General features: G+C 37.0%; 1 protein-coding gene across 1 annotated transcript in view; it reads right to left on the minus strand.

The window, feature by feature from the left end:
• Window positions 1-1,226: 1,226 nt before the first annotated feature.
• The window catches only part of BEND2 (BEN domain containing 2), a 55,213-nt gene continuing 43,037 nt past the window's right edge, over window positions 1,227-13,402 (minus strand). The window contains exons 14-18 of the mRNA XM_044937236.1: window positions 11,098-11,298; window positions 9,728-9,843; window positions 7,372-7,588; window positions 4,591-4,791; window positions 1,227-1,480 (exon numbers count right to left, since the gene is read on the minus strand). Of these exons, the coding sequence (XP_044793171.1) occupies window positions 1,284-1,480; window positions 4,591-4,791; window positions 7,372-7,588; window positions 9,728-9,843; window positions 11,098-11,298 (932 nt within the window). The 3' untranslated portion in view covers window positions 1,227-1,283. The remainder of the gene's footprint in view (window positions 1,481-4,590; window positions 4,792-7,371; window positions 7,589-9,727; window positions 9,844-11,097; window positions 11,299-13,402) is intronic.

Here is a 13,402-nt window from a genome sequence, read left to right on the forward strand (position 1 = left end):
TTTAGCCTGCCAGGCTCCTCTGTCCATGGGATTCTCCAGGCAAAAGTACTGGAGTGGGTTGCTATTTCCTCCTCCAGGGGATCTTCCCAACCCAGGAATCAAACCCAGGTCTCCCACATTGCAGGCATATTCTTTTACGATCTGAGCCACCAGGGAATAGGTATAGATGATATTAGTAAAAATATTCTATAAAATTACATGAAAAAAAAAGCATCTATTAAGAAAACAAGATGTTTATTTATTGTATTTATTTCGAAAACAATACACTAAAGATATACTTATCAAAAACAAGTCTTATGAACAGGCATTTTAAATGTTTAATATTGGACTAATACAATAACAAAACTGACCTGTGAAATTTTGAACATTGTTGTTGTTCTGAATACAAAAGGTCTAATTTAGTTTAAATAAGATCTGAAACACCTTTATGAAACTTATTTTGCTCAATGGGTATGATATTAAAGTTATGTATATATGGAAGTGAAGTGAAAGCTACTCAGCTGCTCTTTTTGACCCCATGAACTGTAGCCCACCTGGCTCCTCTATCCATGGGGATTTCCCAAGAAAGAATAGACTACTGGAGTGGGTTGCTGTTTCCTTCTCCAGTGTGTATATAACTATGACTCAAACTGTGGGGACAATTTTAAACACTTTTTTAAAAAAATGTGCATTCTAATCTGTGCTATCTAATATAATAGCCACTATCCACATGTGACTATTTAAATTTTAATTTTAATTAGCTAAAATGAGATACAATTTAAAAGGTAATTCCTACATCTAAGTAGCCACATCTCAAATACTCAAAAGCCACAGGTGGCTACTACTCAAGCTCTGTACTGCAGAATCACTTGACATATTGAGTGTCAATACCAGCAAGTTCCCATGCTTGGTATTATGGTTTGCCTAACCAAGTATGGCTCTATGTCACTACTTATATCTGCATCACTAACACTCAGATTACATCTGTCATTAAGAACTAAATGTACTATTTTCACTCTACATTAAAACAGCAATAATAACAATCTTTAGGAGTTTACTACCATTCTCTTATTGAGAGGTTCTTATTGGAATACTGCCTATCACTTTACTCATAAAATGAAACATTGCCTATCTTCCTAATGCAATTCTGCCTCCCTTGTGGGCAAAAAAAGAACGTAGGTTATTTCTTTAAGTGTGAATACTGATCTACAATGCTACTACAACAGGCTAATTTTGGGGTTAATAACTTGAGAAACTTACAGGGTGGTACAATAGCAAAAAAGAAAAGGTTGGATGGCTAACATTTAGTCAGCTAAGTCGGTATCTTTTGGCTTGGACTCTGATGAAGGAGTTGTTGGTGGAAGTGACTGTGTTTCATCTGTGGGCCACTCCAGGTCACATTTAAGACTATAGATACAACTATTGATAGCCATCACACAGAATTTCCAGTCGTATCCATTTTCTGATAGATCACAAGTCGGGTAGATGTCCTGGAGAAACTCTGGTGGTAAAGTCCAAAAATATGACAATTAATTAGAAATCACTTCTCAGAGAAATGAATTTATTCAACCTTAGTACTATTTCTCTTTCTGTGAAAAGGTCATTAAGACTTTAATTAAAACACATGGACTGTAACTTTCATTAAATTAGCTGAACAATCTTTTCATCTGAAAGGATAATAATATGAAATAGCACCATTCTTCAATTACACACACACACACACATAAAAACCAATATCCCATCATCTTGCTATATAACCAGGATGGAAACCCTCTGCTCTCTTCAGTACCCAATATAAACTTTCCTTATTCTTAAATTTATCAAACACACATCTAGCATGTTATTCATTGTATCATAGAGACATGCTATTAATAATAAGGCTCTAATACACCAGAGGCTGCAGTCTTTCATAATTTTAGAGGCAAGAAGCTGTGACTGCTAAATTCTTTGCCACTGCTTGGTTTATCTCAGACAAAAGAAATAAGAGTCTTTAGATCTTGCAGTTAAATGAAAACTTCTGTAACAAAATGTTACAGGGCAACATACCTCAAGGAGCACTCTTAGAGAAAGTGGGAGGACAAAGGGAAAGGTGGGGAAGACAGGTGTTAACCAGAAGAACAGAGCTGCTCTTAGATACTTTCTTAGGTAATTTCCTAAGTACCTTTGAGCTCTTAGAAAAAGATCTGGCAATCACTACAGGCCAGCATTACTTGGCTACATGAATGTCATCTGCTTTTCAATAGGATTAATAGGCTGGAAAAAGGGTAAACTATTAGGAGATCCAACCAGTCCATTCTGAAGGAGATCAGCCCTGGGATTTCTTTGGAAGGAATGATGCTAAAGCTGAAAACCCCAGTACTTTGGCCACCTCATGCGAAGAGTTGACTCATTGGAAAAGACTGATGCTGGGAGGGATTGGGGGCAGGAGGAGAAGGGGACAACAGAGGATGAGATGGCTGGATGGCATCACTGACTTGATGGACGTGAGTCTCAGTGAACTCCGGGAGTTGGTGATGGACAGGGAGGCCTGGAGTGCTGCGATTCATGGGGTTGCAAAGAGTCGGACACGACTGAGCAACTGATCTGATCTGATCTGATCTTGTCAGTAAATTTTATATTGATTACATGTTGAAGTGATGATATTTAATATATTCTGGTTAAATAAAATAGATTTTTAAAATTTAAATAACAGGCTGGGAAATCAGGACAATGCCATAAACACAGTGTATGTCCAAATTTTTTAGCACGTCATGTGACAAAGTAAAAAAGCTTTCATATTCAAAGGGCTAACAGATCAGTGGTAGCCTGGAAGGAGGCTTTAGTGGTATGACACTGGATTCAGTATCAAGTTCTATCCTGCTGCACATTTTTATTAACAAAAAAGAAGTTATGGAAAGCAGGCTTGTCCCATCTCCCAAAGACAGCAAAACTGGGACAGATAATAGACTGGAAGACAAGTACCTGCAAAGCTTTCTATTGAAAGCTTTTATTTTATTTTATTATTGACTGCAATGAGGAACCGAAATTGGTTGGTTGTTTTGCAAAATGTATTATCTGAAACATTAGTCATAAAAGTTTCTTAGTGGGGAAAGATTTTGGTTGTGCACATAAGAAATGCTTAACTCCAGAGTTAGTCTCCACTGAAAAATCCCACAGTAAAGAGATATGGTGAATCAAAGGTGACAGATGCCGGTGGGAATGCCTGCTCTGAAAGATTCGCTGTATTAGAGGACCTAATGTACTTCCTATTGCTATAACAGAAATGGAGGGGAGAGGGGCAGGAGTAAGGGTTGTTTGCTCATTACAAATATACAGCCTATTAACTTTCTCCATATGGACCATTCTCTAAAGAGATCTTAAATTATAACTGAGCTCTCAGAGAGCATCACATACTAGTTTCTTATATGACATCAATATCTTTGGCTTCTGGACATATTTATCAGTGACTCCTAATTTTCAGAAGAGTTCCCTCCAAATTATAAAATCTTAGGATAAAAAGTGAAATGAGAATAGAAGAATAATGAGGTTTACCCATTGCTGATACCAATCAGCAATCAGCAGTTAAAACACATTTTTTTAATTAGAAAGATTATTTCTTCTATAAACACCTTCATTTCCAAACTGGTTACAAACTGTTCTTTTTTTTTTACTGTAAGGTAAGAGGAAATGGTTTTGATTTTTTGCCTGGTGGGTTAGTTCAGTGATGTTTAAACTGCAAGTTGTGACCAATTTCTGGGTCGTGAAATCAGTAATAGCAGCACTTTTTTTAATAAAAGTTAATAGAAAATATTGAAACATAACTGTTATAGAAAGAGTAAGTTTTGTTTGTGAAATTTTTGCTTCAGTTTTTTAAAAAATCACACACACACTGAGTCACAATGTAAAACATATTTCTTACTATGGGTTGCAATAAAAAAAAGTTTGAAAACAACTGGATTAGATGAGACAGCAAATGCTTACAAAAGGTGCTGTAAGTCAGATTTCTTTAGTGTAGTGTGAAACACAAGTGTTCTTCAAATCTGATGGATGTGAAACGTGTGATATGAAGGCAGGAACCAGCCAACTGAGATTAGGCCAGGGCTCAGAACTGTATCTTTGCTGGGTACCAGTGACATAAGTAAGAAATATTCTGTTTACTGCTTGGTCTAAATTTAATATTTCACAGATTTGCTGCTGGAAGCTTTATTATTTCATCTATTTATGTCATAGATAAAGACTATACTATGCTCATGTGCACAAGGGAAAACTAGCAAATTAACCTGCTGTACTATTGTTGACACTTCTGCAAACTGATAAAGCCCAGCAGCTTCAATTTTGATCCCCAGTAAATGAAGGTGTTTGAGTTTCCATTCATCTGGCAGTCCATACCAGAAGTCACAGTCGATAATGCCTTTCCTGTTCTAATAATGCTGCTCAAGACAGAGCAATTAGCCCCGAGAACCCAAAGGCAAAAAGAAACACATTCATGAACCTGCTCCTGTCATACCCTAATGGAATTAGTAAAAGAGCAGCCTCTCTCCTCAAAACTTACACAAACTGAATAAATTTTTCTTTATCCTCTCTAACACACTTTGCTTTCATTTATTCTCACATATTCAACATGTAACAAACCTCGAAGAGCATTAATCTTATTGGCGTTCAGGGAGTACACTCCAAACTCCAGACTGCCACGGACACTATTTATCAGGACTTCCTCTGTGAACAGGCTGAGAATGAGGTATCTGGCTGACAGATCTGGGCGAGACTTCTCTTTTGCTGTCATCAGAAGTGATTTTGGCATCTGTATATTTCTACGTGGATCTCCAAGATATTCTAGAAGCAAAAGAGAAAGAAGATGTCGATTTTCATGGCAAATGTTAGGTTCAAGTTTTTTAAAACGTTGTAATAGAAAAGTTGATTTTGCTGAACTTTCAAGGCTCAAGAATTTGAGAGCTTGCATTTCCCCTTGAGTGTGGATTAGTGGATTTAACATTCATTAGCAGGATACACTCAAGGGGATATGCATTCAGCATGCACAATGCACAAACAGCGATCTTGAAGTCACCTCAGAATTCTGCCTATTACACTGTGCTAATGAATTGGAAGATTCAGTATAGTTAAGATGTCAGTTTTACCTAAGCTGATCTATCAATGGAATGAAGTTCAAATAAAAATTTCTACAATTAAAAAAATGAGAAATTGAGAGGCTAAAAAAATTAAAGCTTTAACTTTTTAGTGTATCATGAGACAGCATTAGAAATGAGACAGGAATCACTCCTGATACAATGGTACATGCTCTGATTGTTAAGAGGACAATTCAGTACTCTGCTACCTTTTAGGATACAATCAGTTTTAACATTACATTTGGTAACAAATTCTAAGTAATTATTTAAAGTTAATTTTTATTGCATCAAAAATTCTAAGTAGTTTTCATGAATTGTTTTCCTACTTATAAAAAAGGCTTTTTCAAAATTAAGGATCATGATTCTTACTAAAATATTTATAATTTTTAAATGTAGGGTTTTTTATTTGGTATTGTTTATCATTCAAATATCAACAAACTTATCTTAGAATATTGTATTTTAGATAAGTTACTTGAACTTAAAAATAAATTTTAAGCCTGTTTTTATTTCTCAACTCTATAGCCTATTCATCACCATCTTTCTTCAGTCCATAGTGATTAAATTAACCATACTTAAAAATATTATATTGTACATATAACAAAGAATTACTTGTTCAAGAAAATATATTAGACAAACATATGATTCTTACAATAAACATATTTTTCATCTTGGAAATCCATCATTTAAGGGGTGAGAGTATAAACTGTTGAATCACCCAGATCCAACAATTGGCAAGAGAGATTAAATTATTTTAAAAATTCACTCAGTGGGTCCAAAGACTTAACATCTGTAAGGTTAATCTAGCAATATTTATTGAGTTCAGAAAAAAAGGTAAATAAACCTGGTAATTCAAATTCTGAGGATGTAATTTAAAAGAATCCAAAATATGTACAATTCTTCTTTTTTGGTGGCATGATTTTCATGATTGATGATTTTCTCTAAAAAGTCCTCAAATGAAAATCAAAAAATAACAACAAAAAGAGGGAGGTAGCTAAATAAATTATGTTATACTTACTCAATGAAATGTTATATGCCTGTTAAAATGAAATGATTATGAAGACTGGATATTCTTAAGGAAAAACATATGTTTAAAAGAAGAGTAATTATATGGAGACCATAAGTCTTTAAAATGTTCATAAGAAAAAAAAGCTGGGAGAAAATTAAAACATCCACAATAGTTTGTTAAGGTATCTTGATTGTGGAAACTTTTCTTTCCTCCGAAATATATTCCAGTTTTCAATAAAATGGCATAATAGACTACACATAAATTGTGATGGCTGCCTGGCTCACCATCTGCTTAGCTGCCCTGTCCTCTGATCCTAGCTGAGTCAGGGTCAGAGACCTGTGACCTAAGCTGCCCAAACTGGATTCCCTCTCCTGGGAATCTGAACAATGACAATAGAAAACTAGAACCTAAAAATCATGGAAGATACAGACACAGAGCCCCAGAGATATCAGTGGACCCCAGATGCCACGGTCTCAGGGCTGCTCAGGCTCCTGCCTGTGGCTGTTTGTTCTCTGCTCCTTTTAATCTAGGAACTATTCACCCAGTGATTTTGTTGTGGTGGTATAATTTGACCAGAGTTTGTTTCCATGGTGTACATACAGCCTTATTATAATGGAAAAAACATACTATAAAGATACATTATTTAAATAATTTTGTCTGATCAGATTCATAGGTAATAGTCTACTTAGGGCTGATATGGAGGGCCAGGGAAAGACAGAAAACAGTTTTCCTACCTCAGGTGCCACTAAATTCCAGCATCCTGGGGAAAGGCAATGCAAGGTGTGAGTGCACAGTCACCTACAGAACCCACTCTACTTGACACTAACAAAGCAGGCTATGCCTCCACCACTTAGCTAGCAGTGAGGGCCAGTGTTCTGATGAACGAGATTCATTAATTCATGCAAAAACACTTTATGAAGCATCTACAATGTGCCTGGCACACAGAGAGCAAGACCCCGAACTGCTCCTGGCCCATCCAGCTGTAGCTCCTCTTTTACCTGCAGAGAAAGGTGACTAACCTGAGAGAGTTCACACCAGTCAAAGGAATCATCTGAGAACCACTTTTCAAAGGAAAAATAATAGACTTAGTTTAATGTTAAAAACTATCAGTCTCAGAACTAGGTCTCTATAGTTCATTAATCACAGATATAAGAGATTTAAGTTGTTTAGCTTTCTCATGAAAATTTTCAAACACACATAAAAGTAGACAGAAAAATATAAGCCCCACAAATGTATCACTGAGATTCAACATTTATCAGCAAGAGAACTTATTTTAACACTCACCTAGTGTTTCAGAAGAGACTGCTGCACCATCAGTGGAAGGTTCTTGAATTCCTTCAGGGAAAGCTCTGCTGTCCTGGGGAGAATTCCCATGTTCTCTTGTTTCTGAGACAGCTTCTTGCTGAGAAACCTGGGCACTACTTGCACTGTCATCACCATCTCTTTCATCATTCGAATCTCTTTTGCGTTTGGTAGGCCCTCCATTCTTTTGAACAGTTTTCTGTTGAAACACAAAATTGCATCTATAAACAAAGTCCCATAGTGGGAAAATACAGACATGCTTCATCATCTACCAGGGCCCTCCAGGGTGATGAGGAAGCAACTGTTTCTAATCAGCTGGGCTGAAGCACACGAATCCTGTGTGGCATGAAATAAAACTATAGGTGGATTCCTCCTCCAGCTGCCATGACTCGCTGCTTCTTGGGGGACTTTGTTGTTTTAGTGATTTTAGTCACTCAATCACTGTCTGACTCTTCCTAATCCCACAGACTCCAGCACACCAGGCCTCCCTGTCCTTCACCATCTCCCAGAGTTTGCTCAAACTCATGTCCATTGAGTTGGTGATGCCATCTAACCATCTCATCCTGCCCTCAATATTTTCTAACATCAGGGTCTTTTCCAATGAGTAGGCTCTTGGGGGATTTAGTAGCAGTCTAATGAACTAAATGGGCTTCCCTGGTGGCTCAGTGTAAAGAATCCGCCTGCCAATGCCAGAAACGATTGTTCAATCCCTGGGTCAGGAAGATCTCCTAGAGAAGGAAATGGTAACACACTCCAATATTCTTGCCTGGAGAGTCCCATGGACAGAGGGCTACAGTCCATGGGGTTGCAAAAAGAGTCAAGACACCACAACTTAGTGACTAAACAACAACAACAAACAACAGTTGTTGGCACAAAATAAGTGCTTAATGAACATATCATAAATAAATGAATACATGAGTTTCTCAAAGATGACAACTTTGAGGTTGTTTTTTCTTTTTTTTCTCTTTCCCCAGTGGTCTTCTAATCTGGCTGTACATTTGAGCATTTGAATTACCCTAGAGATCTTGTGTTTTCTTAAAGCAGTGCTGGGGCCCCACTCACGGCAAATTCAACCAGAATCTCTGGTGGAGGGAGTGGGAGAGCTCCAGCATTACTTTTTTTTTTTTAAGTGACTCACATGTTTTTAACATACACCTAGAGTTGACCACTGCTCTAGGTTAGGGCTTCTAGAACTTCAATGTGCACAAAAATCACCTGGGGGTCTGGCTAAAATTCAAATTCTGCTTCAGTTAGTCTGGTATGAAACTCAAGACTGCATTTCTCATAAGCTTTCCAATGCTGCTGCTGGTCTGCGGACCCACTTTGAGTAGTAAGGACCTATCTTTCTCCTAAACAAGGACACAGCAGGCACTGGCAGATGCTGCTTCTCTTCTGATGCCTAAGCAATATTCAAATTACCATTTCCAGGCAGTATCATAATTTTACATTCAAATGTTTAAGGTGTAATTTTTGTAGGATATAAAAGGGAATGTGAAAAATAAGCAGATTTGGTTTCATACAGATGGTGCTTGAGTTATCACTGAAATCAAGCCATTCACCAAGAAAATATAAGCTCAGCTACAAATATTCTTGGCAAACAGTTTCCATCAACTTACTCTAGAGACACAGGAGTGACTAGATATGGTGAGAATAAAATGGAGGCTTTAGAGAGGTGGGTGGAAGTTAGGAATTGTCATTATGTTAAATGCTTCATCAGAAGGCAATAGACATGACTCTCTTCCCTACTAACCTGTTTGTGTTTAAAAAAAAAAAAAAAAAAACCAAAAACCTCAAATGCACTCTGAAGATATGATCGTGAGAAGTCAGATTCCCACTTACCATGTAGCTATACAGATTATAAAATATCTGTGAAAACTTAACCTCATGATATGCATCATTTTCACCAGTTTCTGCCATCACTGAAGGTGAACAAGTAATGAAGTACCTTCCTTTTCTTCTGTGCCATTCCTAACTACCATTAGAACAGCTAAGTAGCACCACAGTCTGCTCTTTTATGTGTTACTCAGTGGGATCCTGAAAAAGACTTGCCAAATATCTTTGTAGTTGAAATCTTTTTCTGGTGTAACCCTTGGCTTGAAATATACTAATTATAACACTGTATTTATTTTATCTTTAGGATATTTTTATGGGGCATAAAATGTCAAAGAGTTAAATAAACAGGCAGGATGCAAGAGAACACACCTTGCCTCTAAATTAAATAAACAAGAATTGGAGCACATGGACTGAAGATCTTGTATGTCATACAATCAGTTCTGGAGTTGTATGCAGTATGTACTTATACAGCAGTGACCATATTTAGATTAAAAAAATCACTTACTAGTGTTCTTCTTGAACATAAATTGCGGATCAGAGAATTGATATTGGAAATACAGGCTTGCCACTCTTCTCCATGTTCACTCAAATCATAGTTGGGAAAAACTGCTGCCAGATGTTCTGCAAATAGCACCAAGAATTCACGAAAATTAACAGGGAAATAACAAAGAAACTGACAAAAAATTTTATTTAAAATACTGAAATTTTCTCTTTTTCATTGTCATTCTTTTCTCTAACTAAGAGTTTAGGAATTCTACTCAAAGAGGATGCTTAGCTGAATATCTCATTTCTTCTAATGTGCAATTCCCTAAAACACTGACCTAAGGAGCCCATGATGAGGTTTTGGTGCTTTAGAGAAAAAAATGTGTTACAAAAAGTCAATTATTTCAGGTGTTAATACCCTTTAATAACCTTATGGATAAATTAGATCTAAACACAGAAGGACACCTGTAAGGAGAAAACAGTATTATTACAAACATTATCACATCATGATCCAGTTACTTGTGCATATTACATGTCTATCTTCCCCACAAGCTACTCCCTCTGCCTAGAATACTCTTCCTGTTTTCTTTATGTAGCTAAGGAATCTTTCTAAATGTCTTGTCCTTAGGAAGTCCTCCCTAATACCCTCAAAGTAGGCGCTCTGCTCTCTGAGTTTCCACATTACCACACTGGAATGGAATTGATCTGTTTCCCCAATGTGCCCCTTTCTAGACTGTGAACTCCTGTGGTCAGAACTACTTATTCATTGTTGTATTCTTAGTGCCTATGAGTTCCAGGACCTCCATACACATTACTGGAAGACAAGAAGGCAGGAGGCCAGAGTGGATTAATTATGAGATGCTATTTCTGTGTTGTCAGTTCCTAGCAATGAAACGTGCTTTATTTTCCCACTTTTTCTTATTTTGGCTTTTTCTTTATTTTTTAGTGCCAAGTTTCAGCACTGAAGAATTGACCTAGTATTAACCATAAGCAACTATAACCAATAAAGTTTAAGAATTGACCTAGTATTAACCATAAGCAACTATAACCAATAAAGTTTACCTTATTTGATCAGTCTATGAACACGTTTTATTCTTTAGAAATTGCTACCCATTATACACTACTAAATTGTAAAAATCTAGGTTAGACAAGGTGAAAAAGTGAACAGTTCTAAGATTTACACACACTTCATTATTTCTTCAACTATCAATAACACCCATCAGATAACTAAATGAGCAAAGATCCTATAATGATTTTACATACATCTTTTTTTTTCCCCCATGCCATGTGACATGTGGGATCTTAGTTCCCTGACCAGGGATCAAGCCCACACCCTCTGCAGTGGAAGCACAGAGTCTTAAGCACTGGACCACCAAGGAAGTCCCTACATACCTCTTATTGCAGCAATTTTGTTTGGATCCAGGGATTGGCAACCTTGGGAACTGATACGTACTGAGCTGGAAGTCAGGATTTCCTTGGAGAACAAAATACGAACCAAGTAGCAGGCTGCATGCCTAGGTATGGCCTTCTTTTGTACAGCCATCAAATGAATAGCAAGCATTATCACATTTCTTCTTGGATCACCAACATATCCTTTAAAAATATAGGGGAAAATTAAAATCCTTGTTTTTTTCATGCAAGGTTACCAATAAAGTATCTAAGAATATTAAACTAATTGATTTTTAATTCACAAATTTTCTACTTGGGCGAATTTTTTTCTATACTTATTTCATCTTTTTCTTAAATGAGTCTATTTGATGCCATCTGCATAACTGTTAGCATGTTTCACCTTTGTTAGTCTTGAATTTGCTGTACTTGAACTAATCAGTTCCTTGTCTTGAATAAATTTAATTCTTAGGCCACAGGTGCATATATAATCATGTTGCTCTGAGATCCCATTGCTCCCTTCTAAATTCTAAAAGTACACTCAGAGGTATATTACTGAGTGAGTATATGGTCCCTGAAGACAATTTAGAAAGTGTGAGTGGATATAATTTGAAAAATTTTTAAATAGCATTTATAAAGTATCTACTATATATCAAGCACTATGCTAAATATTTTACATCTATAAGCTCAGTTTCATCATCCTAACAACCTATTCTCACTTAACAGATGAAGAAACTGAAGCCCAACTGAGTGAGGTAAGTTATTTGAACAAGATCACGCTGCTGGTTATAGAGCTAGTTTTATAAGCTAAGTCTGTCTGGTGTTATGCCAAGTGCCTCAAACCTAATGTTTTCTATTGTTTTTTCTCAACACAAAACTGAAACTATACCTTATATGTAGCTTGGATCCTGCTTTTTTCCAGTTATCATTATACTTTGCATATTTCTCCATTTTCTTTTTTTTCCAAGTCTGTATTCCTATCATCATGATTTTCCTGACAAGTGACATTTATGTTGCACTTATGTTCTGTGCATTGTGTTAAGAGCTTTAAATGAATTATCCCATTTGATCCTCACAATTCTATAAAGTAGGCACTATAATTTTTGTCACTTCACAGATAAAGAAACTAATATTTAGGTCAGAGAATATTAGGTCATATAGTTAGTAAGACACAAAGCCAGGATTTGAACACAGGCAGTCTGACTCAGTAGTCCATGCTTTTAACCGTTATGCTTACTGCCTCATATATCGTGGTATACCAGGAGTCACGTAACTAATTCTCTATGATTGCTTATTGAATTGTTTCCAATTTCTCATGAGTCTATAAAAATTAATTCTTGTACCAAAATTTTAATGCAAATCTTTTTTATTATACCTTTGGATAGAAGTGGGATTACTGAGTCAAGTAAAATAAATACTTTTACGGATTTTTAAACAAATTACCCTTCAGAAAGTTTTCACCAATTTATACTTCTAACAACAGCATATCACAGTGCCTACTTTATACAAAGAACACAATTTTTTAAGTTTCTTCTAGTTTGGGTAATAAAATAATTTAAAGAAAAAGGGTCTCCTCTGGGATGACAGTCACCAAACCACAGTCCACAGGCCAATCCCACCACCAGTTTTGGTAAATACGGTTGGATTGGCACACAGCCACATTGATTCACTTACCTACACCTGTGGCTGCTTTCATACTACAGCAGCAGAGCTGAGTAGGTATGACAGACATTAGACGGCCCACAAAGCCTAAAATAGTTATTATCTAGCCCTTTACCAGAGAAGGCAATGGCACCCCACTCCAGTACTCTTGCCTGGAAAATCCCATGGGCGGAGGAGCCTGGTAGGCTGCAGTCCATGGGGTCAGGAAGAGTCAGACACGACTGAGCGACTTCACTTTCACTTTTCACTTTCATGCATTGGAGAAGGCAATGGCAACCCATTCCAGTGTTCTTGCCTGGAGAATCCCAGGGACGGGGGAGCCTGGTGGGCTGCTGTCTATGGGGTCGCACAGAGTCGGACACAACTGAAGCGACTTAGCAGCAGCAGCAGCAGCCCTTTACAGAAAAAGTCTGTCGAGCCCTACCCATGGATATTAATAATAGATTACCTACTTAGAAGTAGGTACATGTAACTATTAAGTATTAGGAAGACTTGACCTTAGAGGCCACGGAACCTGGAGTGTTCTCATCTCTGCCACTGTGGCTTGATAGGCAACACAAGAGATGTTAAGAAACATGAACTTTAAAGTCAGAGAGAACTGGGTTAGAGTTCCAGAACTGCTACTCACCAGCTCTGTGATTTTGGGAAT

Source organism: Bubalus bubalis, chromosome X, assembly GCF_019923935.1.
Source record: "Bubalus bubalis isolate 160015118507 breed Murrah chromosome X, NDDB_SH_1, whole genome shotgun sequence".
Lineage (NCBI taxonomy): Eukaryota > Metazoa > Chordata > Mammalia > Artiodactyla > Bovidae > Bubalus > Bubalus bubalis.